General features: G+C 40.8%; 1 protein-coding gene across 6 annotated transcripts in view; it reads left to right on the top strand.

Moving 5' to 3' along the window:
* The window catches only part of LOC143028394 (carbohydrate sulfotransferase 14-like), a 55,939-nt gene that overhangs the window by 19,383 nt on the left and 13,467 nt on the right, over positions 1-23,089 (top strand). For 2 of the 6 annotated variants that reach the window (XM_076190400.1, XM_076190401.1), the window contains exons 3-4: positions 19,302-19,399; positions 20,290-20,375. In XM_076190400.1, coding sequence (XP_076046515.1) covers positions 19,302-19,399; positions 20,290-20,375 — 184 coding nt within the window. Of the gene's footprint in view, positions 1-524; positions 963-19,298; positions 19,400-20,289; positions 20,376-23,089 lie in introns of those variants that run through there. The other 4 variants (XM_076190396.1, XM_076190397.1, XM_076190398.1 and 1 more) reach the window with 4 other exon arrangements.

Below are 23,089 nucleotides of genomic sequence, written 5' to 3' on the forward strand. Positions count from 1 at the left end.
TGTATACATCAAGGACTACTATTATAATGGTAGTCCTTGGTGTACATAAATATGCGTCAACTTCTAGAATAGCTTAGATATGTAGCACAAGCTTAAATTATAGAATTTAAAAATGTCTCGTGAAAAAGAATAACCTACGAGTATTCTATTCCTGTATATTACATTTAGGGAAACACCGAGATGTCCATCAAAAAAGACGAATACGTTTAAGAGAGAGCCTCCATGTTAGTTTAGATTTGTGTCAATGCATTAGTTTATAATAGGATTTTTTTTTTCTTTATATTTGTCATAGAGAGGGGAGAGGCGATATGAAGGCAATGTGCCAATTGCAGTAAAATATCATTGTATTTTTCTAAAACAATACATATTTCGTCCTGAAATATAAATGTATGATATCTAAATATGATATGGATAGGTTCGTGTGAAAGGAAAATATATTGATGTGATATTTTTGGTGTGCATTGATTTCCAATAAGATACATTTGGCACCCACGCTTGCGTCATTGTCAGTTGGCGTGTCGCTTCACTTCCCAGTTTCCCGCCAGGCTGTAGTAACGCACTTGTCCTGCGAGAGGGACCACGGTCGCCTCTGCAGTGTCCCGCGTTCTAGTGATTTTTGTTATGCGTCCGTTTCTTTAAATTGTGCAAGGAGGAGCCGATTATATATGTACATTGAATAATCGCTTGTGTAAACGTGGAATCATATCTCTCCTAGTGTATCCTGCTTCCCGCCGCACAGAAATAGTTATTTACACCAAGCTCCAAGATATTTTTCAGTGCTTGCAATTGCGCGAACTGTCCGTACAGATCTGCCAAGCGAGCGGGCATGCCAGAACCGCGGGCCAACAGCTGATGCTTGCACGACTTTGCCAGGTGGATTGATTCCCTGCAATCAGGGAAAATAAGATGGTCTTAGGAATGGCGCGCCCGCGATGTGGGCATAATGCTGATTCAAAGATGAAGTGAGATTTTCTTGTATCTGTATTTTCACTTTTTTCTTCAACTTTCCATTTCTTTCTTTCTCCATTTTATATATATGTATTTAGGATTTTGTTTGTTTGCTTGCTTATTAGTTTTGCACCGTATAGTATAACCTAACAACATTTCAAAGGAAGTAGATTATTCATATAACCTCGCACGTAATCCCTTGATTTTCTTCACGTAGTTCCTGTGAATAATTTGAATTCAAAGCGCATGAGAAACATGAAAATATTATTGAGGGTGCTTGTCACAGTTATTTTCGGTAGGATGTTTAATGTTTAATGCAGTTGAAATGGTAATTTAAATGCGGCGGCGCGTCATCCGTTGATACCCTGCGGTACCTGGGCAATAGGGTATCGGATTTATGTTCATGTATATTTTGTTGTTGAGTATTTGATGATATTCTATTTAATAAAAAAGGTTTTGTAAACAATTTACAACAACAATGAAACAATACTGATATTCATAAAGCATCGGCCTTGAAATTAAATGTCCTTGAGTCTGTGTGTGTGATTCACAATGGTCGTGGATCACGTGTTGGATTTGTAACCGACGGCTATTTCCCTCCCAGAAAAGAACTGATATATGACCGATCTATGGGTAATGCTGTGACCTTACACGCACACACACACACTCAACTCCCCGCCCATTAGTTAGAGTAACGACTCGCAGCGCAGCAATACTGAAATTATCTCACCCCTGGGAGGGATTCAAACCCGGACCGCCGTAGTGGCGGCCGGGAATACTACCACCGCGCCATCGAGTCGTGTGTGCGCGTGCGCGCGCAACCTATTCTATGGTCAAAACCTCAGTTAGCTTTACAACCGTAACATTGGTAAAACTGTTAATGTATTTATCAAATATTCATTCTTGTTCGTATTTTGTTGTCATTTGGTGTTCTCGAAGTCCATTTAAATTTACACGCCAGTGGAAGAAATTATTCTCATTTTGTAGTTCTCCGTAACATTATCTAGCATAATGGCTCTGTAATTTTTCTTATTTCCCAGTGCACGAGTTATTTGACATGTTCCTCCCCACTTTAGCATTGAGGTCGCCGACTACTAACGTGTATTTATTTGTTATTGATCCATTACATGAATTATATATATCACCCCATATATATATATATATATATATATATATATATACACATTTTGCAGAGTATACAGGAAAATCAGTAAAAGTAACATATACAGAAATAAGAAACTAGGAAAAGTCACATGTGCACATATACGTATATATATATATATACGCACGTGAAATATATATATATATATATATATATATATATATATATATATATATATATATATATATATATATATATGGTTAGGATGTATTATTCCTACACGTGCATCCGTAGATTAAAATAGTAATATCCAATAATAAATAACTTGAGCCCCAGATTCTATTTATGAATTCTCGTATATATTCGTCAACAAAAATATGGCTGATGTGTCAGACTGACTTGATCAGCGTCAGCATCTTTGCTGACTGTCAGGCCGCGATAGCGATCACAACTTGGAAGAGAGAGAGACTAGTTCGAGCTGACGATTCACTCTCTCGCTCCTTTATCCAACTCATCTTCTCTGCCTCTCATCTCACCTGTCTCTGTTTAGATGTCAATGGAATTCTTTCTCAAAGGGTGCTTTCCCTTTCTTCAGAATCGCTAACCTAACCTAACCTAACCGCGTGACGTCACCTGAAATGCATTGGGAAGGGATCCGAAGTATAATATGTCGGGTGGAGGTGTTGGGGGGGGAAGGGACCTTCTGGGAAAGGATTCTGTTTCCCGCCCAATATTTTTTCTCCTTAATATTAGAAATAAACGAAAAAGACAACTTCCAACCGTAGCCATGTAAATGCATCTCTTCCATTTTGCCTCCTTTCTGTCTTCCTTCTCCTCTTTACCTCCAATTCTGGTCCAACTTCTCTGCCTCTATCCTTTCCTCCTCCCATGCTCATCGTGTGTTCCTACCTCTTACCTCTGACGACGTCAAACGATTTTATTCAGCCAAAGGGTGAATGTGTGCCTCCTATGAAGAGGTTGAATTATCTCCTCTTTCATGCTGTATGCCCCCCCCCCCACCCACCCGAGTGTGTTAGGCCGGCAATCGTATTCTGGGACTCCGTCATCGTTCTTGTATGCATTCCATCCCCCTACCGTATCATCAACTGCCCCCCCCCCATCATCATCATCATCACCATCACCATCATCACTTTTATCGTTCTCCCATATCTACTCGTAGTTTCTCTGTTCCGGTATTACATGGTCCAACGTCTTTCTGAATTTTCTTCAGTAGTCCTTTGCAATAACTTCTACTACAGTTCTCCTATCTGATTGACTTCATAAGTTTTATGCTGTCAATACTTTAGTGGCACCTTTGCGGACCAGAATCACGCACCAATAACCTCGACCCCCCATACCCCACCTCTCCCCCCTTTTGTCAGTTTCAAACCCCTCTCTCATTCTTCCAAGCGTATCACACGCCATTTCCTCACAAACTCCAAACCCTTGCCGGCTCGGGGGTTGGGAGATGCAACCCCTCTCCCCCTCCCTCCCTCCCCCTCCCAGACGCTAGGACGCCTGCCAGCCATCACACAGTGACCGTTGGCAGGTGCCCTGTGCTTGCATGCGTATGTGTGCGTTCGTGTAAGCTTGGGGGGTCGTGTGCGTGCATATTCGTGGTCTTGTAAGTGTGTGTTTTTCGAGGCCAAACCGAGCATGTTTTGCATGTCCAATCGGATGTTGAATAGCAAATCTTGATTTGCTCAGGACAGTGTCACGCATCTGGTAAAGATTCGTTCTCGCAGGTACAATTATTTTCTGTTCGGTGCGTTTGTAGCAATACAACATGTCGAGAAAAGTGTATGTGCGTGCGTGTGTGCGCGTGTGTAACCTAATTGTAACATACAAAAAAGGAGCAACGCTCGTCTCCTATTTTCTAAATTTCTAACATAGACCCAAATTCATGCACGGTGTATATTTATGCGTTGTGATTCACCGTGGTCTTGGATCACGTGTTGGACTTGTGACCGACAGCTATTACCCCCCCCCCCCGAATGAGAGCTCAGACTGTATGAATACATATCCCAATCAATAGGTAATGTTGTGACTCTCTCTCTCTCTCTCTCTCTCTCTCTCTCTCACACACACACACAGTTGGTAGAGTTCCCGGCTGTCACTACGGCGGAAAGGGTGCAAATCCCGCCCAGGGCTGAAATAATTTCAGTATCGTTGCGCTGCGGGTTGTTACTCCAACTCTCGTGGGCGGGGAGTTGGTGCGTGTAAGGTCACATTATTACTCATAGATCGGTCATATATGAGCTCTGAGCTCTCTTCCGGGAGGGGAATAGCTGTCGATCACGAGTCCAACACGTGATCCAAGACAATGGTGAATCACACACACACACACGCACACACACACACACACACACACACACACACACACACACACACACACACACACACACACACACACACACACACAACTCTTTGCCCAGCAGATTGGGATGTCAGCTTACAAGGCTGTGATGTTCTTCAATCCTGGGTGGGAACCGAACTCAAAACCGCTTAGTTAGCAGGCAAGGTCGGTACCACTACACCAGCAAGCGGTGTGTATCTGTCCTCACTCCACAGTTTTCAATATCTCGTCTGCAGAATATAAATTCTACCGGGTTGTAACGGACAGTATACTGAAAGTTTAATCCCAAATCGACCAGACTCCCTCAGGGACATTCTGGACCTAAGCACTCAGATCAATTGCTTTCTGGCGAGTCTTCAGCGAAGGAGGATAGAAGACTATTCCAGAGTATCTTCAACGATTTTAACACTCCACCTAAATCTACCTTCCTCTCTTCGCAAGCCATCCATTATTCAAGGTTCATAGTTTATTTATGTATTTCATAGTTTATTTATTTTATTTATTATTTACATTATTATAGTTTTTATTTATTTATTTATTTTTATTATGATTTCTTTTTTCGCATCCGACCTAGATATGGACCAAAAGGTCTCCTGTCGGCATGCTCCGCCTTTGTAATCCTTTGTAGTGCATTTCGACGGTGATATTTCACCAATGCTTCTGTCCTTGAGGACAAAACGACGCCTGAATCGAAGATCGTAATTGGACTAAGGAGTAGGTGGGAGTTAGTAAGGCGGCGGATATAAAAGGAGTGTGGACTTCGAGCAGCAGAAGTGGTTGGGCACTTCACCAGGCGTGCATAGGATAAGGGGATTGTAGTTTGAAAAGGTGGCGATTCTGTGTGTCATTTTGACAAATGGAAAAAAAATAAGCTCCACGGCAAGAACTCGAACCTTTGCCGTAGCGACTGCATATTCTGAAACAAAGGCGATAGTATCGTGGGTCGACGCTATCGCATTTGTTTCAGAATAAGCAGTCGCTACGGCAAAGGTTCGAGTTCTTGCGGTGGCGATTCTCCCAGAATACGATGTACAAGTAATGGAATCATTGTTTGAGGAGGTGAAAAAGGGAAGAGGAATGCGGTTGCGAGAAATTGAGTAATGGATTCGAAAAATGAGGTCGCCACTAGACGGACGTGAGAAAACTATGGGTAAGACGAGAGTGATCTGTTCTAAATCATGTGAATACTGCCTCAAAGCCCCGGTTATGTTCGTGGGGGAGAAACCCATGGGCGAAGATGATATTTGATGATCTAAATCTTTGCCACAGACTTAAGCCAGGGACACGCTGAGCTTCGTGCCGCGCTGCACGAGGCAGCTGGCAGTGTTGAGCACAGCGCCGAGTCTGTGACTACCCAGAATGCAGCAGCTCGTCAGTCGCCTCCGAACGTTGTCCAGGGAGGGACGTGCGTCCTCGTTGTCCAGTTCACAGCTCATAATATGAGACATTTCTGCTTTAATTACCTCCAAAGTTGCACTTCTTATCTTTAATTTGTTTATTCTCATTTGATTATATTCTTAAGTCCCTCTGCTTGTACTTGCGCTTATGTTACAAAGGCAAGGATGCTGCTGTAGTAAATATATAGATATTTTGGATGGATGTATTTCTTTTGTGAGCTTTGTTAACATACATGTATTATGAATCAGGTAAAACAAATTGTCGGTCCTACAGAGCGCTCTGGCGTAGTAGGACAAGATAAACAAGAAATACGAGTGTTGCTGCTTGTCCACTCGACTATTGGTGCCATCCTGGTCAAAGGATAAAGTTCATTGAAGGAAGTGATGGATACAGGGGTGGAGATAAAGGTTCCTGATACAGAAAAGGGACAAGTCGTTGTGTCCAATCCGGGGGCACTTCCAGGGAGTGTGTGTGTGTTGATATGTCGTTGATGGGTAGGGTGAAGACAGATACGCTAAAGAAGTTTCCCTTGGGGGCGTCGTATGTAAGGTGAGGAGGGACAGACCCACGCGGACACAAAAGTTCCGTGAAATAGAAAATGGGCTATGAAGATTATAATAAGAGTTCCGCGGAAGATTAGGAGAGTGTGCGTGGCATCAGACGTCGCCAGACAGTTTCGTGGGTTGTTTTTTTTTTTCGCCAGACAGTCTCGTAGTTTTTTTTTTATTTTTATTTTTATTTTTTTACAAAGAAGAAGATAACGAGAATAAAATGGCAGGTTCTCCTGCCCTCCTTAATATCCACAAGGTTAAAAAAAAAGATATCGGTTACCGGTGGTTAAATGATTTTTTTATTTGCTAAGCTTCTGTGTATCCATGTTTTCTTCCTACTCTCGCTAAGCTGCATTTGTTCGTGAAGTATACATGATATCTACCTCCTAATATAACTTATATGTATTTTTTGTGAGGTTCTGCTGATGTATTCAGTTCCTTTTCACCTTTCAATAACATCCTTCTACTTCTTCGTCTCCTTTTCCTGCTTTATAAGAAGTTCCGGTATGTTTCAGTTAGTTCTGCATCGGAAATGTTTTGGGCAATTTTATATCTAATATATCTGTTCCACATTAGACCATTTTCTTTCACTTTCCTGCATTTTATAGCTTCTTCATGACGATTCTCTCTTTAATTTTGAGTATAGAATAATTGGTATTCTTTCGACCCTTTAACTGACTTTAAAAGGTCAACTGAGGTTTTCAAAGAGGTGGTGAATATTTGCTGGATGTCACTTTTTGTTGAAATAAAGCAAAAACAAATCCTAATTATTTAGTATGAAGCTTGGCATCCAAATCCGATAAATCTTCATCACTCGGTGTGAAATCACTTCCGTAACGCTGGCCATGTCCGAAAATGCAAACAACAAACCTTACGTCATCAGTTGCCCTAGCGGTGGAAAATGTAACTACGACATAAAAAAGTTCGTCTCCTATCAGGCACGTTAAGATCATGCTGTTTGGATAAATTCAAGATTATAGAATACTAGAAACGTGCATTTTAGTGTTCTAACGTCTTCTAAGTTATATTTTCATACATGAAATAGCACAAAAGTAAAGAAATCCCAAACCTCAGTTGACCTTAATGACTTGCATGTGTAGTCTAGCTGCCGTCTGGCGATTTTATTCAGTCGAGAGGACAACCAAGACTTAGAGATAGAGTTTATAGTTCAAGATGTTTACTCCTGGCTTACCTCCTTAAAAATGAACGAGTTTAAAGCTTGTGTGATGGTCTCACTAGCCTAGTCTGTCCTCTCGTATGTCGATATTTCTACCACCTTGTGGGTCACCGTGTCACCAAAACCTTTAACCTTAAGATATCTCTTAAAGGTCAGATATCAACAGATATACCATTCACTAAAAATCATCGAAAAAGTAATTTTTAAAAGCATACAAATAAAGTTTTTACCAATTACAGAAGTCTTGATATCTGACCTATAAAGGTCAGATATCAAGACTTCCATAACTTTGTATTTACAGTTTAATGTACATAAAAAAACATACTGACAGTATTCTATATAATTCCACCATCTACATCTTATCAAATTTGGCAAAAAACAGTTTTGTCTTCATTTCATTGCGTCGTCTGCTATTCGAAACATTCCGCCCGTGCGCTTCGGGAAAGGTTCGGGGAATTCCGCGTTCGTGACGTCACAGTTGCCAAACAAACAATATTGTTATTCTGAATATCTAGACTTCGGAAAAGTGGTATGCGAGGCGCAATTAAAAGTGAATTTTCTGAATAAATTCTTCTGTAATAGGTAAAAACTTTATTTGTATGCTTTTAAAAAGTACTTTTTCGAGCAATACGATGATTTTTAGCGAATGGTATATCTGTTGATATCTGACCTTTAGATGTGTGTGTGTGTGTGTGCATTGTGCGTGCATGTGTGTGTGTGCATTGTGCGTGCATATGTGTGTGCATGTGTGTGTGCATTGTGCGTGCATGTGTGTGTGTGCATTGTGCGTGCATGTGTGTGTGCATTGTGCGTGCATGTGTGTGTGTGCATTGTGCGTGCATGTGTGTGTGTGCATTGTGCGTGCATGTGTGTGTGCATTGTGCGTGCATGTGTGTGTGTGCATTGTGCGTGCATGTGTGTGTGTGTGCATTGTGCGTGCATATGTGTGTGTGTGTATGTATATGTGTGTTTGTGTCTGCGTGACAGTGTGCGTTTACCTAATTGTAGCATACAGGAAAAGAGCAATGCTCGTGGGGTTCTGTTCAACCTGGTTTGTATCCTTATTTCCCAATTATAATACGTAGATTTGAATCCATGCATTTCTCCAGCTTTGTGTATATCAACTTCTAAGTTATTCTAAATATTTATGGAACCGTATGGAAAAATGTGTGTGTGCGTGTGTATTTACATAGTTGTGTTTTACGGGGGTAGAGCTATGCTCGTAGTGACCGTCTTTGTATCTTTCAGCATCAAATTTCTTCTTAAATTCTTGTGTGTGTGTACATTGGCATACTAGAGGATAACATTTTCATTAACACAAGTTTTCAAAGATAACCACCTAATTGCAACTTGCAAGCTTTTGGTGTGCCTTTTCTGATTTCCTGATGGTATACTTAATATCGGATGGAAAGACATGTGCGTGTGTGTGTGTGTGTGTGTGTGTGTGTGTGTGTGCATTTGCTTAGGGATTACAAGGGCGGAGCATGCCGACAGGAGACCTTTTGGTCCATATCTAGGTCGGATGCGAAAAAAAAAAAATAATAAAATAATAAATAAAAAACTATAATAATGTATATAACAAATAAGATACATAGATAAAAGCATAGGTATAGTTAAATAATAAACAAACAGGTAAATAGTAAATAATAATAAATTGACATATAACTAATAATAAATGAAAATCAGACAGACAAAGATAACAAAACAAAAACAAATAATACAAAATAAATTTGTGTATTTGTGCACAGTCCGCGCATATTTAAGATGATTGTATAGCTAGGCATGTGCTCACATAAACTCCGTTAGGTTAACTTTGCCTGCATAATCAATAAGCAAGACAATGACGTCACTTCCGGTGTAACGCCCTCAGTTACATATCATGTGGAACTACATGCACACATGTACACACTACTTGCATACACGTGAACGACCAAACTTGACTCAAGTGGACCATTATCATGAAAATAGATCTCTTGTTAATAGTGTTACATAAACGCACTATCGTATTTGGAGATATACTTCCAGTTCAATGTACAAACACACAAACACCGTTCATTGGCATGTACACGCGCGCGCACTTGATGTAAACAGCGTACAGTTTTGTGTGTACACTGAGATACAAGTAAACCCATTGAACACGTATTGTACACATTAACCAGTGTATGGAAGCGCAGAGGGGGATTTAGGTAAAGAAAATACAAACTGGATTACTGAAATTGTTATACGTACTCACACCATGAAATGATGTATGTATCCAGAAAAATAGCACGTAACAATATATATATATATGTGTGTGTGTGTGTGTGTGTGTGTATGTATGTATATTGGGGTCACATGAAGAATTGTCACCCCATGAAATCCCACCAGAAGAATTGTCACCTTAGGTTAGCCCACATGAAGAATTGTCACTCGTTCGAAGTCTGAGGTGACGATTCATCATGTCGTTGAGGCATTCTGACAGGTTGACATCAATAAGAAATCCAAACACAAGATTAAAAGTGATTTAAAGTTTTATGTGAATGCATTAGGGACATATATTATCAACCCCGACGCACCGGTCACGCTATGTATTATTATTATTATTATTTTATTGTTATCTCATTAATCTCCACCCAAAGAAGAAGGCTGACGACTTTCAATATCAAGAATTATGGCCTCTACTTCTGCAGGGGCAGTATTGTTCCTAGATAGCTTTATTTATTGATGTTTTGTTCGTGACATGACACTGCAGTTAGGCCAAACATCATAAACGTACCACCCATTTTTGCTTTCGTAAATACTCCTTTTATCATGAACTAGCCTATCCCAACCCATATCAGCATAATCTATAGCATAACCTAACGTAACATAACATAATCTTTAACATAACAGAACTGTACGCATTGAAACACGAAAAATAAAATGAATTTGACTTCTTGAAAATGGTCTACCCGGAAGAACAGTAACGCGAAAATGTAAACAAACTGATCGTACCGAGACGGTTCAGCCGGGAAACTCCTCCTCCCTACCGCCACCACAGAAATAATATTGGAACCAACTTGATCACCTTGATATTCAACAAACCCCCGTCCACCCGGAAGGTTCGAATATTTATTAGAGGATCTTTGTCATATTTGCATGAATACAGCAGCAAAGATAATTGTTATTAATAATGATAAAGAGGTAATGCCAGGTCGTGTAACTGCGGCCGAAGCAGTCAACTTTGCTCTAATATGCGCTTGGACTGTTGGGGCAGTTAACAGTTACCGATTCTATTCAGGGCGAAGTGCGGGATTCGAACCCACTACTAGGCGAATGCTAGACCAGCACGCTTCCTATGACGCCACCAGCTCATACTGTTGATGGTAATATTAATGACAATAATTGTCATAATAATAATAAAAGCTATAGTAGTAACTGTTATTGATAATGGTAGATATCATAACATGATAATAATGATAATAGTAATAAGAATATTTAATAACGAAAATGTAATTGCCTACTGCCCCAACCCCCCTCCTCTGACCCCGGGTCAGGTCAACACTATTGTAAGCCTTTCCATGTATATGTAAAGACGTCTCCTTGTTCAGTCCGTGAAAATGTAGTTGTTCCGTACCTGTTTAATTGTGTTGAATCATTTTGAGAATGACTCCTTGAAGTCGAAACGTTAAATTGTATTATTAAAACGGATAACTTTGGACAATTGGTTTATGATCACCCTCCCAGAGTCAGAACTATTGTGAGGAGAAGATAAATAATTGTAACAATGCTGTGGTGTTTAACTCGGTGTGTGTGTGTGTATACATATTATATATATAATAATGATAGTGATAAATGTCCTTAATTTCTTGGGGTACCGCTAGATCGGAAAAAAGAGGTTCTCACACAAAACTGCCTGGCCTCAGCGACACCCCTACGGCTCCGTGTCCCGCAGTATGCTGTTCTACTCTCAGTTTTTACTCTCCCTCCTTTCCACTGCATTTCCCGAATCTTCTTGACCGCCCTTGGGGATAGAAACGCAGGTTATCGCCAAAGAGATAATAAAAATGCGCCATAATTCGACAAAAAAAAAACAAAAAAACAAAAATCTTTGTCCACTAAGGTAATTGTTTTTTTCAGAGAAGTGGATTTCTTGGAAGTGTGTGTGTCAAGTCATGCATGAAGTCGACTTGTTAACCCTGGTCTAAGGGGGGGATTTTGCCCCCCCACACTGGACTTGGGGTACGTTGCCCCCACTCTGGTCTAGGGGGTACGTTGCCCCCCACTCTGGCCTAAGGGGTACATTGCCCCACCTTGGTCTAGGGGGGACATTGCCCCCCACTCTGGTTTAGGGGGTACGTTGCCCCCCACCTTGGTCTAGGGGGGACATTGCCCCCCACTCAGGTCTAGGGGGTACGTTGTCCCCCACTCTGGTCTAGGGGGTACGTTGCCCCCCACCTTGGTCTAGGGGGGACTTTGCCCCCTACTCTGGTCTAGGGGGGACTTTGCCCCCCACTGGTCTAGGGGTACATTGCTCCCTACTCTGGTCTAAAGGGGACTTTGCCCCCCTCCCTGGTCTAGGGGGGTACGTTGCCCCCCAAACTGGTCTAGGGGGTACGTTGCCTCCCACACTGGTCTAGGGGGTACGTTGCCTCCCACTCTGGTCTAGGGGGACTTTGCCCCCCCCCCCTTTTTTTTTTTTTTTTTTTTTTTTTTTTTTTTTCTTTCTTCTACTGGTGCTGATTCCTGCCCGGACTTCAACCTTGCAGAGGATCCGAAACACTTCAAACATGAACGCAGGAGAGACGGTGTCCACGCTATGGCCACATCAGTGACGACACCTCGAGGAAGCTGATGCATCATACACACAGTGACGTCACCAAGTCACCTCAGGTCCTGAGGTGAACAGTCAGTGGGCGGGGGGGGCCATGACTCAGAGTGGACGCCGCATCCAGGGTTCGAACATACGCCCAAAATCCCCCGTGCGATTACCAGACAAGAAAGTGTCTGACGTTTGTGTTGTCGATTCGACTTTTTGTTGGACATTATGTGCAACTTTTCCTGATCGCACCGTATCGGGTTGGTAAGAATAGTTGCAGATATACATCGAAACGTATAGTCGGTATCGCACTAAAGTAAAAATTTAAAAACACCGAGTGCCAGCTCCTCAGGGTTACACCTCCACATGGAGTCGAGGGTGTTAATTGATCTGGAAGACGAGCGGGGGTGGGGAAGGGGGGTGATGTTCCTCTTCGACGTCCGTCTCCCAGGACGACCGCGAGTACCTGTCTTTGAGAGAATGAATAATTAATCTGTATTCATGCGTCTGCAAGACTCTTCATGGATCCGTAAATATCGCGCGTGCCGACTGGAGAGTCCGTTTCCGTTTTCTAACAGCTCGAGAGTCCGTTTCCGTTTTCTAACAGCCCCTGGCGTCGTCTTCGGCGGAAGCCTAGCACCCAGGCCAAAGGTGGGGACCTTCTTGGTGGTGGTTCAAAGCACCATGGCGTGGGCGAACTTAAAATGCGTTTATTCTCGTTCGGTCAAATCATCCACACCATCTTGCGCGGCGCCATCGACCTGCGGGGTCAATACGACATGGATCATATCACATTCCGTTTGCTTCGTTTCATGTCCGCTGCACCAGATTCTCGTACCTGGTGCTGTGGACTCGCGGTTCAGAACTGGGGCAGAACTGGCACGGAATTCGCAAAAGTAAAATTCTCCAGTCAGTTTAGTAAACTGTATAGTGCGACAATGCACGAATGTGTCATTGCGGTAGGGTCTGATTTGTTGCACAGGAATGTGTAACCACGATAGGGACTGGTTTGTTGCACATCCATGAGTTATGCAACGTGGTGGTGAAATTGAATGCAGTCACACAAGCCTAGGAAGGAAGAAAAATGGAAAGGAAGGAATGAGTAATGTATAAGAGTTGTGTGGATTTATCAAATCCCCCCCCTTTTTTTTTTTTTTTTTTTTTTTTTTTTTTTTTTTTTTTTTTTTTTTTTTTTTTTTTTTTTTTTTTTTTTGCAAATGACACCTCTCGAGATGCCTTATACCTAGTTCACCTGAACTTGGCATAGGAGTTCTTTATAATTGTTCATTTGCAGAACATACAAACTGTTGTTCACAACGTTTTTTATTCTGCTTCTGACCCAGGGCAATGGACAAGGTGCAGGGATGACCCGTCATCCAGGAGGTGCTAAGATAAGAGGGAGGGTGGAGGGGTGTGGAGTGTATTCAGGGATGGAATGGGTGGGAATGATTTTATGCCTTTTCCTTTTTGGCTACCTCCCTTGTAAGGGGGAAAAAGCCTTGGTATATGTATGTATTATTATTGTTATTATTATTATTATTATTGTTATTATTATTATTTTACAATCTTTGTTTTCCTGGTAAAATATTCAACGTAACTGCCTCAAATAACTCATCGCCAAGTGATAGTAAACCCACACTAACTAGCCAATAATGTGGGTTCTAGCAGCGCTAGAAACTCTTGGGACTGGAGCATTCTATTAGTGGGACATTTCGCATGTTGGCGCTTTATCTAGTACATAGACATGGCACACAAATCTCCCAGAATAATCAGGAGGACAGAGGTTTGTGATCTTTTTGATACGCTCGTCGGAAACTGACAGTTGCATACTTTTACCACTACTGCTACCACTATTACTATTACTACAACTACTACAGCAACAACAACTACTACTACAGCAACAACAACAACTACTATAACAACTACTACTACTACGACAACAACTACTACCTGTGTCAGTATGCTTTTGACTGTGTGACCTATGATCCTGGCCTCGTTGGTAAAAAAAGTTTTACTATAAAAGAATAATTGCAAGTGCCCTATCAATCCACTCCTGTAACACATAGATCTTCCATGACACACACGGCGTGAATTGTAAAAATATATATTTTTTCGTCCGTGTTTTAACAGGAAGAAGTACCGAGTGTCAAATTACAGTACCTCTCTCTTTAGAATTATGCATGGCATATTTAGTTTTGTCCTTGTTTGTGAGGTTATGTATTATTCCACGATGATTTATGATACTCGATGTTTGTCACGACTTGACACAGTATTTTGTAACCGTCTCTTAAGTATTTGGAAATCTTACGGACACCGTAAATTTTAGAGAAAATATTCGTGAAATTTTTGTCAGTATTTTCTCTCCGCCAACTGTAGCGATGATCCCTTTCATACCTCGTGGTCCTGTTCCTCGCCTTCTCCCTGTCGCCAGTCGATTTCATTCATCTGGGAGGTACTTCCTCGGTATCACTGGCCTTGTAAACTCTTATCATTATTGTTATTATTATGATGATGATATGGTTTAATGTCACAAACTCCCTTCTATCAGAAGGCTAGGGCGGTGCCCCTCACAGAGGACTTTATACCGTGGAATTTAATGAACCATGCCCTTGGTTCAACTTCGCTGGTGTCAGGATTCGAACCACCATCCCCAAAGTAGTGAAAGGGCTTGAACCAAGTGTTCACTTGGAGTGTGAAATGTTCATTGTTCATCGTCCCCTGTTCACCCCTGTTGTTCAGTTGTTCTTATTGATCAATCATGTAATGACGCTACTCGCCTCTCAATTTTTTCTTTTCTTTCTTTAATGAGCTCTTTGTGATAGCTGGGACAAGTGCACATCACTGTACCCAGTCTATTCAATTAATACATTTCACACGGGTCGACCGTGCAGTGGTACCGCTCTCGACCGCTGATTCAGTGATCCGAATTCGAGTCCCGCCCAGGGTTGAACAGATATCAACATCGCTGCACTGCGAGCTGGTACTCAAACTCTGGTGGGCAAGGAGTTGTGTGTGTGTAAGGGAAATAGCAAATCATCTGATGTATAGTTGGTTAAAGATGTTTGGAATTTTGAAGACAAAACGCCGTGCTATCAATCCTAGAACTACCTGCTTGCCCCTAGGAACAGAAATGAATAATTTAAGGTCATTATTGATAATTACATCAAGATTTTTTTCTGTTTGCACAATTTTGCACCGATTTGAGTTAAATTTCCTTTACCTCGTTTGTCTAATTCTCAAATATCCAGTTGACGTGAGCGACCATATGCCGTTCCGCAAAATTGAATATCTTAATTAGATTTGAATGCAGAAGTTTACATCAAATTACCCAAACGAATAAACCGCTCAGTCAGACGCCATGACACTTAAAGCTCCTGTTATGCAACTTTTTATGTTCCCTTGTTATGACTAAGCAACCGTGGTCAGTGGCCCCTCCCCCCTCCCCGCCACCGTGCATGTTCAGTTATCGCCAACTCTGATCTTTTCGTCATAAAGCGATTGCCAGTGGTTGGTATCGATCTGACCCACGGTTTATGCGCATTGCGAACCCACAGGCACCACCAATTCGCGCCAAACCTCGGTTTACGAACCAAGGCGTCCTACGACAAGCCCCTCGTGAATCCAACATGATGTCAACATGTCGACATCATGGGATCCATCACGGTCTTGGATCACGTGTTGGACTGGTGATCGGCAGGTATTGCCCTCACGGATGAGAGCTCGGTGCTCATATATGGTCCGATCTATGGGTAATGCTGGGACCTTACACGCACACACACACATACTCAACTCCCCTCCCATGAGAGTTGGAGTGCAGGCTCGTAGTACAGCCATGCTGAAAGTATTTCAGTCCAGGGCGGGAATCGAACTCGGACCGCTGGATAAGCGGTTGCGAACGGTACCACTGTGCCGTCGAGCCGTATCCTAATGTTGCTCCTCGTCCACACAGTCTCCGTGTTAGAGACATGTTGGAAACACATCTCTGTGTTGGACACATGTTGCAGACACATTTCCGTTTCGGAGACATGTTGGAGACACATCTTCATGTTGGAAACACATCTCTGTGTTGGACACATGTTGCAGACACATTTCCGTTTCGGAGACATGTTGGAGACATGCGCGCCATGACCCCAACCTATAGTAACTGAGGGAATGGGAGGTTGTGTATGTGGGGTGGGGTGGGTGGGATTTGAGTGAATAAGATCACCTGACGACAACCAGAATTAAAGAGTGGGGTAATGCCACATAGTACAGAAGGAAGTGATCAAGTAAGAATAGAGCCCTGTACTGCTGAGTCCCATAAAGATGAATGAAATTGCTTGGTGGCAGTCAGAATGGGATGAAAGAGGACCTGCTGAAAATAAATAGATAAAAAATAATCCGTGTCAGTTATCATTTATAGCAAATTACAAAGGAGGAGTATGCCGACAGGAGACCTTTTGGTCCATAACTAGGTCGGATGCGAAAAAATATATAATTATAAATAGATAAGAAAACAATATAAAAATGAAATAGAGAAGTAAATGCATAGGTACAGTTAGATAATAATAATAAAGCGTCTCCCAACTGAAATGTAAAGAGAATATGAGCTGCTCCCTGGCCGGCAGATGCGGCCAAGACACAGATAGAACCTCACCACACTGCACCGATCCTGCGCTCTCTTTCGAGCCAAACATCGACACAACATGTCATCCATGAGGGACTCACGGGCAGGACCCGTTGTCGTGACCGGTTGCTTTGGGGGCTGCGGGTCTTCTGTGAGAGAAAACTACCACGTTTGAATTTCTGCATGTATGCCTCCTCGAGATTCTCGATGTTGATGGCTTAGAATTAAAGTGAATTGGGGTTGATAAATGCAAATCTGTTCACTGGGACCCATTCAGTGATGTACATATGTATAACAAGGTCATTATATTAAGACAACAGGGCAGATCTCGCAGTAATGTAGATTTAACAAGGAAATAGTCAAGAATTAGTTTACTAATCCGGTAGTCAACGAATGGAATAGACAGGTAACCATGTAGTAGTGAGCACTGAAACTATAGGTTGTCTTAAGAAACAGTTAGACAACTTTATGGATGGGGATGACAGGTGGTAATGGACATGGAACTGCCTAGTGTAGGTCTTATGGTCTCTTGCAGTCTACTTCATTCTTATGCTCATATATATATAGAGAGAGAGAGAGAGAGAGCAAGTACATTTTGCCAAAGCTCTTTATCATTCTTCTCTCCTTCGTGATGCCTTCGTGCCTTCTGTAGGCAGTAGGCCAAGTATTTCTCTTTTTTATGCTATGCTGTTGGGTAACAGCCATGATCCGTTTATAGCCAAAAGGGTCGTTCAACCTTCCGGTGCTTCTTCAATCCCAAGAAAATATCTTGAATATTATTCTATTTCACGGAGTTTAAGCACTTCGCTCAATTACACATTCTTAGTATATAAACATTGCGAAATATAATAATATTAAGATACTCTCCTGGGATTGAAGATACATCAGGAGGTGGGGAAACACTTTTTGGCCATTATCGAATTATGGCTTAGCTAACAGCATAACATAAGGAGAAATAATTGGCCTACTTAAGGCAAGACTCTATTACGAAAGAAAGAATATTGCAAGATAAAACTTTGTCAAAATAAACTTGCCATTCACACCAATGATATATATATATATATATATATATATATATATATATATATATATATATATATATATATATATATATGTGTGTGTGTGTGTGTGTGTGTATTTAATTCACCGTGGTCTTGGATCACGTGTTGGACTTGTGATCGACAACTATTACCCTCCCGTAAGAGAGCTCAGAGCTCATATATGACCGATCTCTGGGTAATGCTGTGACCTCACACGCACACACACACCCAGCTCCCCGCCCACGAGATTTGGAGTACCGACTCGCAGCGCAGCGATACTGAAATTATTTCAGCCCTGGGTGGGATTCGAGCCCGGACTACCGTAGTGGCGGCCGCGGTCGCTACCAATGCGCCGTCGAGTCGTGCTTGTATTCACTTGGTCTTTGGATCACGTGTTGGACTCGTGATCGACAGCTATTTCCCTCCCGGAAGAGACCTCAGAGCTCGTAGGTCCGATCTATGGGTAATGCTATGACCTTACACACACACACCCAACTCCCCGCCCACGAGAGTCAGAGTAACGACCCGAAGCGCAGCGGTACCGAAATAATTTCGGCCCTGGGCAGAATTCGAACCAAGTACTACGGGCACCACCATGCTAGTAGTTCAACGCTCTACCAACTGCGCCACCGAGTGTGCGTGTGTGTATATCCATTAGCATAACTTGCCAACACATGAACAAATTCCTGTTGCATATTTATTACACCCACGGCCTCTGTGATCAAACTCGAGAACTTTTGCACGTAGAAATGTATTAAAATGATATAAAAAAGTTCACAATGAAAGATGATATTTGCAACATATCGATAAAGACTCGTGGAATCCACATTACATGACTGAAATCGCCGACATCATTTAACCCATCATAGACGACACAGAGTAACAAACGCATGAATTCCCCTCCCCAGTATTACTAATTACCTAGCATGATCATGTTGGGCAAATTTAGGTCTAAGAAGGAAATAGGCAATAACGGGTTTACCTACTTAGTGGTTAACGAATGGAATAGACTTAGTAACTACGTAGTTAGTGAGCGCTTAAACAATTGGTTGTTTCAAGAGATTAGATAATCTTATGGATGGGGATGACAGGTGGTAATGGATATGGAACTCCCTAGTGTAGGCCATATGGTCTCTTGCAACCTCCCCCATTCTTTTGTTCTTATGTTATATTCTTATATTCATACTGACGATTTATTTTTCTTCTCCCCCCCCACAACCTTTCTCGCCTCCTTACAAAAAAAAAAAAAAAAAAAAAAAAAAAAATCTGGTACCTTTCCCCCCTCTCCCCCTTTCTCCCCCCCCTCTCCCCCTTCCCCCCCCCCCTCGATCGCCCCTCCGAAGCAGTTCGATAACGCGCCCCCCAGCGCCCCGGTGGGGAAGGGCACTTCTCTACGCTGTCATCGCCATTCTTGGAATCTCCTACACCGTCCTGCATACCACAGGTAGGTCGCCTTTTCTCTTTTCGTCTTAATTCATTTCTCTCTCTCTCTCTCTCTCTCTCTCTCTCTCTCTCTCTCTCTCTCTCTCTCTCTCTCTCTCTCTCTCTCTCTCTCTCTCTCTTTTCAGCATGAGCTCCCTTTAGGCAACAGAAAATGATTCCTTCACTGGGGTTTTGATATTGAATAAAGTGATTTTATGACCACAAATGCATCCAAATATTGAAACAAATACATTTCATACATTCGACCGGAATTATTCTAAGGCGCCTCGCCCATTCCCATATCTCTATCTGTGTATCTATCCGAGTATCTATCTCTCCTATTATCTATCGGTGTATCTGCCTTTCCTTTTATCTATCTCGCTTCCCCTCTCCCTTCTTTCCTTCTCCCTCTCTTTCACTCTCTCTTTCCTTCTGTCTCTTTTCCTACCTATCTCTCTTTCCCTCTCTCTCGCTCGCTCTTTCCCACTATCTCTACTGTTCTCTCCCTCTCTCTCCCTCTCCCTCTCTCTCCCTCTCCCTCTCTCTCCCTCTCTCTCCCTCTCCCTCTCTCTCCCTCTCCCTCTCTCTCCCTCTCTCTACCTCTCTCTTTTCCCTCTTTCTCTTTTCCTCTCTCTCACTATCTATATGTGTATCTCTCTTTCCTTTTGTCTATCTCTCTTTCCCTCACTCTTCTTTCCATCTCTCTTCCCCTATCTCTTTTCCTCTCTCTTTCCCTCCTTCTCTTTCTTTCCCACTCTCATCCTCTATTTCCCTCTCTCTATCTCTTTTTCCCTCTCATTCAATTTATTCCCTCTGCGAGTTATTTTTCCCCTTCTTTTGTGACGGGCAAACTTTCTGTCCCGATAAATGACCCAATATTAAATTCGATTTTTTTTTTCTTTCTTTCCTCAGTTTTGGAATCTCCTTTAGCTTCACGCTCAATACTTCCAACAAATTCAGCGCAGTGCCCGCCCAGCGCTGGCAACAATGAGGTACGAGTAAGTCGCATTTCACTTGTCTAAATTTTCGGAAACTGCACCTCATAAAAAATAAACTGCGAATAGTTTACGAATGAGCATATATATATATATATATATATATATATATAAATATATATATATATATATATATATATATGCATATATATATATATATATACATATATATATCTATATTATATATATATAATTATATATATATGTATATATATGTATATATACTGTATATATATATATATATATATATATTATATATGTATATATATATATATATATGTATATATATATAATTGTATATATATGTATATAAATATATGTATATATTTATATATATATATATTTATATATATATATATATATATATATATATGTATGTATATGTATATAATATATAATATGTATATATATATTATGATATGTATATATATAATATATATGTGTATATATACTATATATGTATATATATATATATATATATATATATATATATATATATATATATATATATATATATAATGCAACTGATTTGAAAATGGATCTCACAGTCCCACATGGCATGAAACAAATCTGTCCATGGAGTAATTATTAGTATTAAGAAACAGTTTTGTCAATATTAGAGTTGTTTAGATTTATCAGAAATCTTTCCCAGTGGAATTTTCTCTCTACATTTTTACCACCATTCTAACCCATACAACAGGTAGGGAAGGGTTAATAAACTATTTCGATCGAACTGCCATGGTAATAAAAGACGGAGGATTTCCCAATTTAGAGAAAATGGATTCGATTGAGAGATAAGATGACCCTGTTTGCGTGCCGACGATTCGTGATAAAGTTGCGAAGTACCACGAGATATAAAATCTAAGGCATCTGGTGTGGCTACCAGTACCCTGTTTTTAATGAGGAATTGTTTTACGTGGTGCCAGTTTATATCTTAAATTTCTGGTACTGGCGAAAAACAGCAACATTTATCATGGTAATAATAATGATTAATGATGAAATTAATGATGATGATAATGTTAATAATGATGCAATATTAGATTATTATAATGATAATTAATAACAATAACAGTAATGGTATATCAATAGTAATGATACTGATAATGACTAGTATTTCATGTCATTGCATCTTGCATTCATTTAGGTCCCTCTACTCCATTTTCATCATCTGAAACTGCGAAAAGTCCGACGCTACGATATGACGTCATGTCGCTTCTTCTCGTTCTGCCAGTGAACTGTGCGTTTTAGCTACAAGTACAAAACAGCCGAATATATCCCATCGTATTGTGGTTAGACGTGGTACAAGTTGACTAGCCCAGATATATTTGTGCGAGTTTTTTATAGAGTATTTCTGGCTTTGTACTTTTAGCTGTTTGTCCTTTGTGGAATTATTATTATTACTTTTTTTTCGGCTCGCAGCCGTGCAAGATTCATATTCCCCCGTTTTCTTTCTTCTTCGTCAGCCCGTTATCTGTCTACCTCATCTCTTTTTCACTGGATTCCATATTGATCTTTATAATCTGTATACTTATATACATACTGTAAAATCTATATATTTTTAGAATTATAGAGGAAAAGCAACCGTCTTTTATTTATCTATATTATCTTTTACACATTTTTGTGGGTGAAATATCTACTATTACAAATTACTTTTCGTTTTATTATGTCTCCTATTAATATTTTTATCATGAAATATGTAATTATGCAGTATATAGTTTCAATAAGTACGTGATTTTTTCTCAGGTATGATAACTGATGAATTTCTGTAAGATCCAGTATCGTCCTTCTTGATTCAATTTCAGTATTCTTTATATCAGAATTATTGAGGTTTTTATTTATCCACTTATGTATTTATTTATTTGTGTGTTTATTTATTTTGTTTTTATTATATTTTTTCCTCTTCTGTCCCTTCCATATAAATTGGAATCGTGATCACCTCGCACCCAAAGGAGACAGTAACGGCTTGTTTATAGTACTGACATGTCTGTTAATCCCTGGTTGGGCTTGATATTAGTCTGCTGTGTTTGCAGCCCAAATTGGTGACTATGACAACAAGCCATGAGTGTGTTAGTCATCGTGGTAGTGTGGCTATTTCGAACAAGTCCAAAGTTCAATCGATAACGCACTTTCCACCCAGTCTCCCAGACTTCAATCCACCCTGTCTGATCTTCCTCCCCTTCCTCTTCCTCCTCCTTTTCCCCCTCTTCCTCCTCCTCTTCCTTCTCCTTCTCCCCTCTACATATACCCTTTTTAAAAGAAACAGTAATTCATAAGAGCGAGTGTTTTGTACATTTTCTCCATTTGTGCTTTACTTCTGAAATAACAATAAAAGATTATAAATTAATTAACGAATGAGTATGAGACTTCACTGTACATTACAAAAGAATTTCAGCTATTTTGAGACCTCTTTTATCACTCCAAGCGATTTATTCGCCTGAAATGAGCTGAACAACCCTAGGTTAATGGAACACCAGTTTTAGAGTAATCTTGATTAAGTGATTCATGCAGTGGTCGAGGGCTTCTTGGAATTCCCGCCATAATTTACATGCGACATGACGTCACGATATTCTGTTATGTATACATGCGGCGTCGTTACATATTTTTTCAACAATGTAAACAAACTATCTCAGAGAATAATTAGAATAAATATATGTAGGCCAATACGCTCATATCATACGTGCGTTTGTGTGTGCGTGTGTTTTATTCAACATGATCTT

This window comes from Oratosquilla oratoria, chromosome 9 (assembly GCF_046742065.1).
Source record: "Oratosquilla oratoria isolate Oo_2021 chromosome 9, ASM4674206v1, whole genome shotgun sequence".
In the NCBI taxonomy this organism is placed as follows: Eukaryota; Metazoa; Arthropoda; class Malacostraca; order Stomatopoda; family Squillidae; genus Oratosquilla; species Oratosquilla oratoria.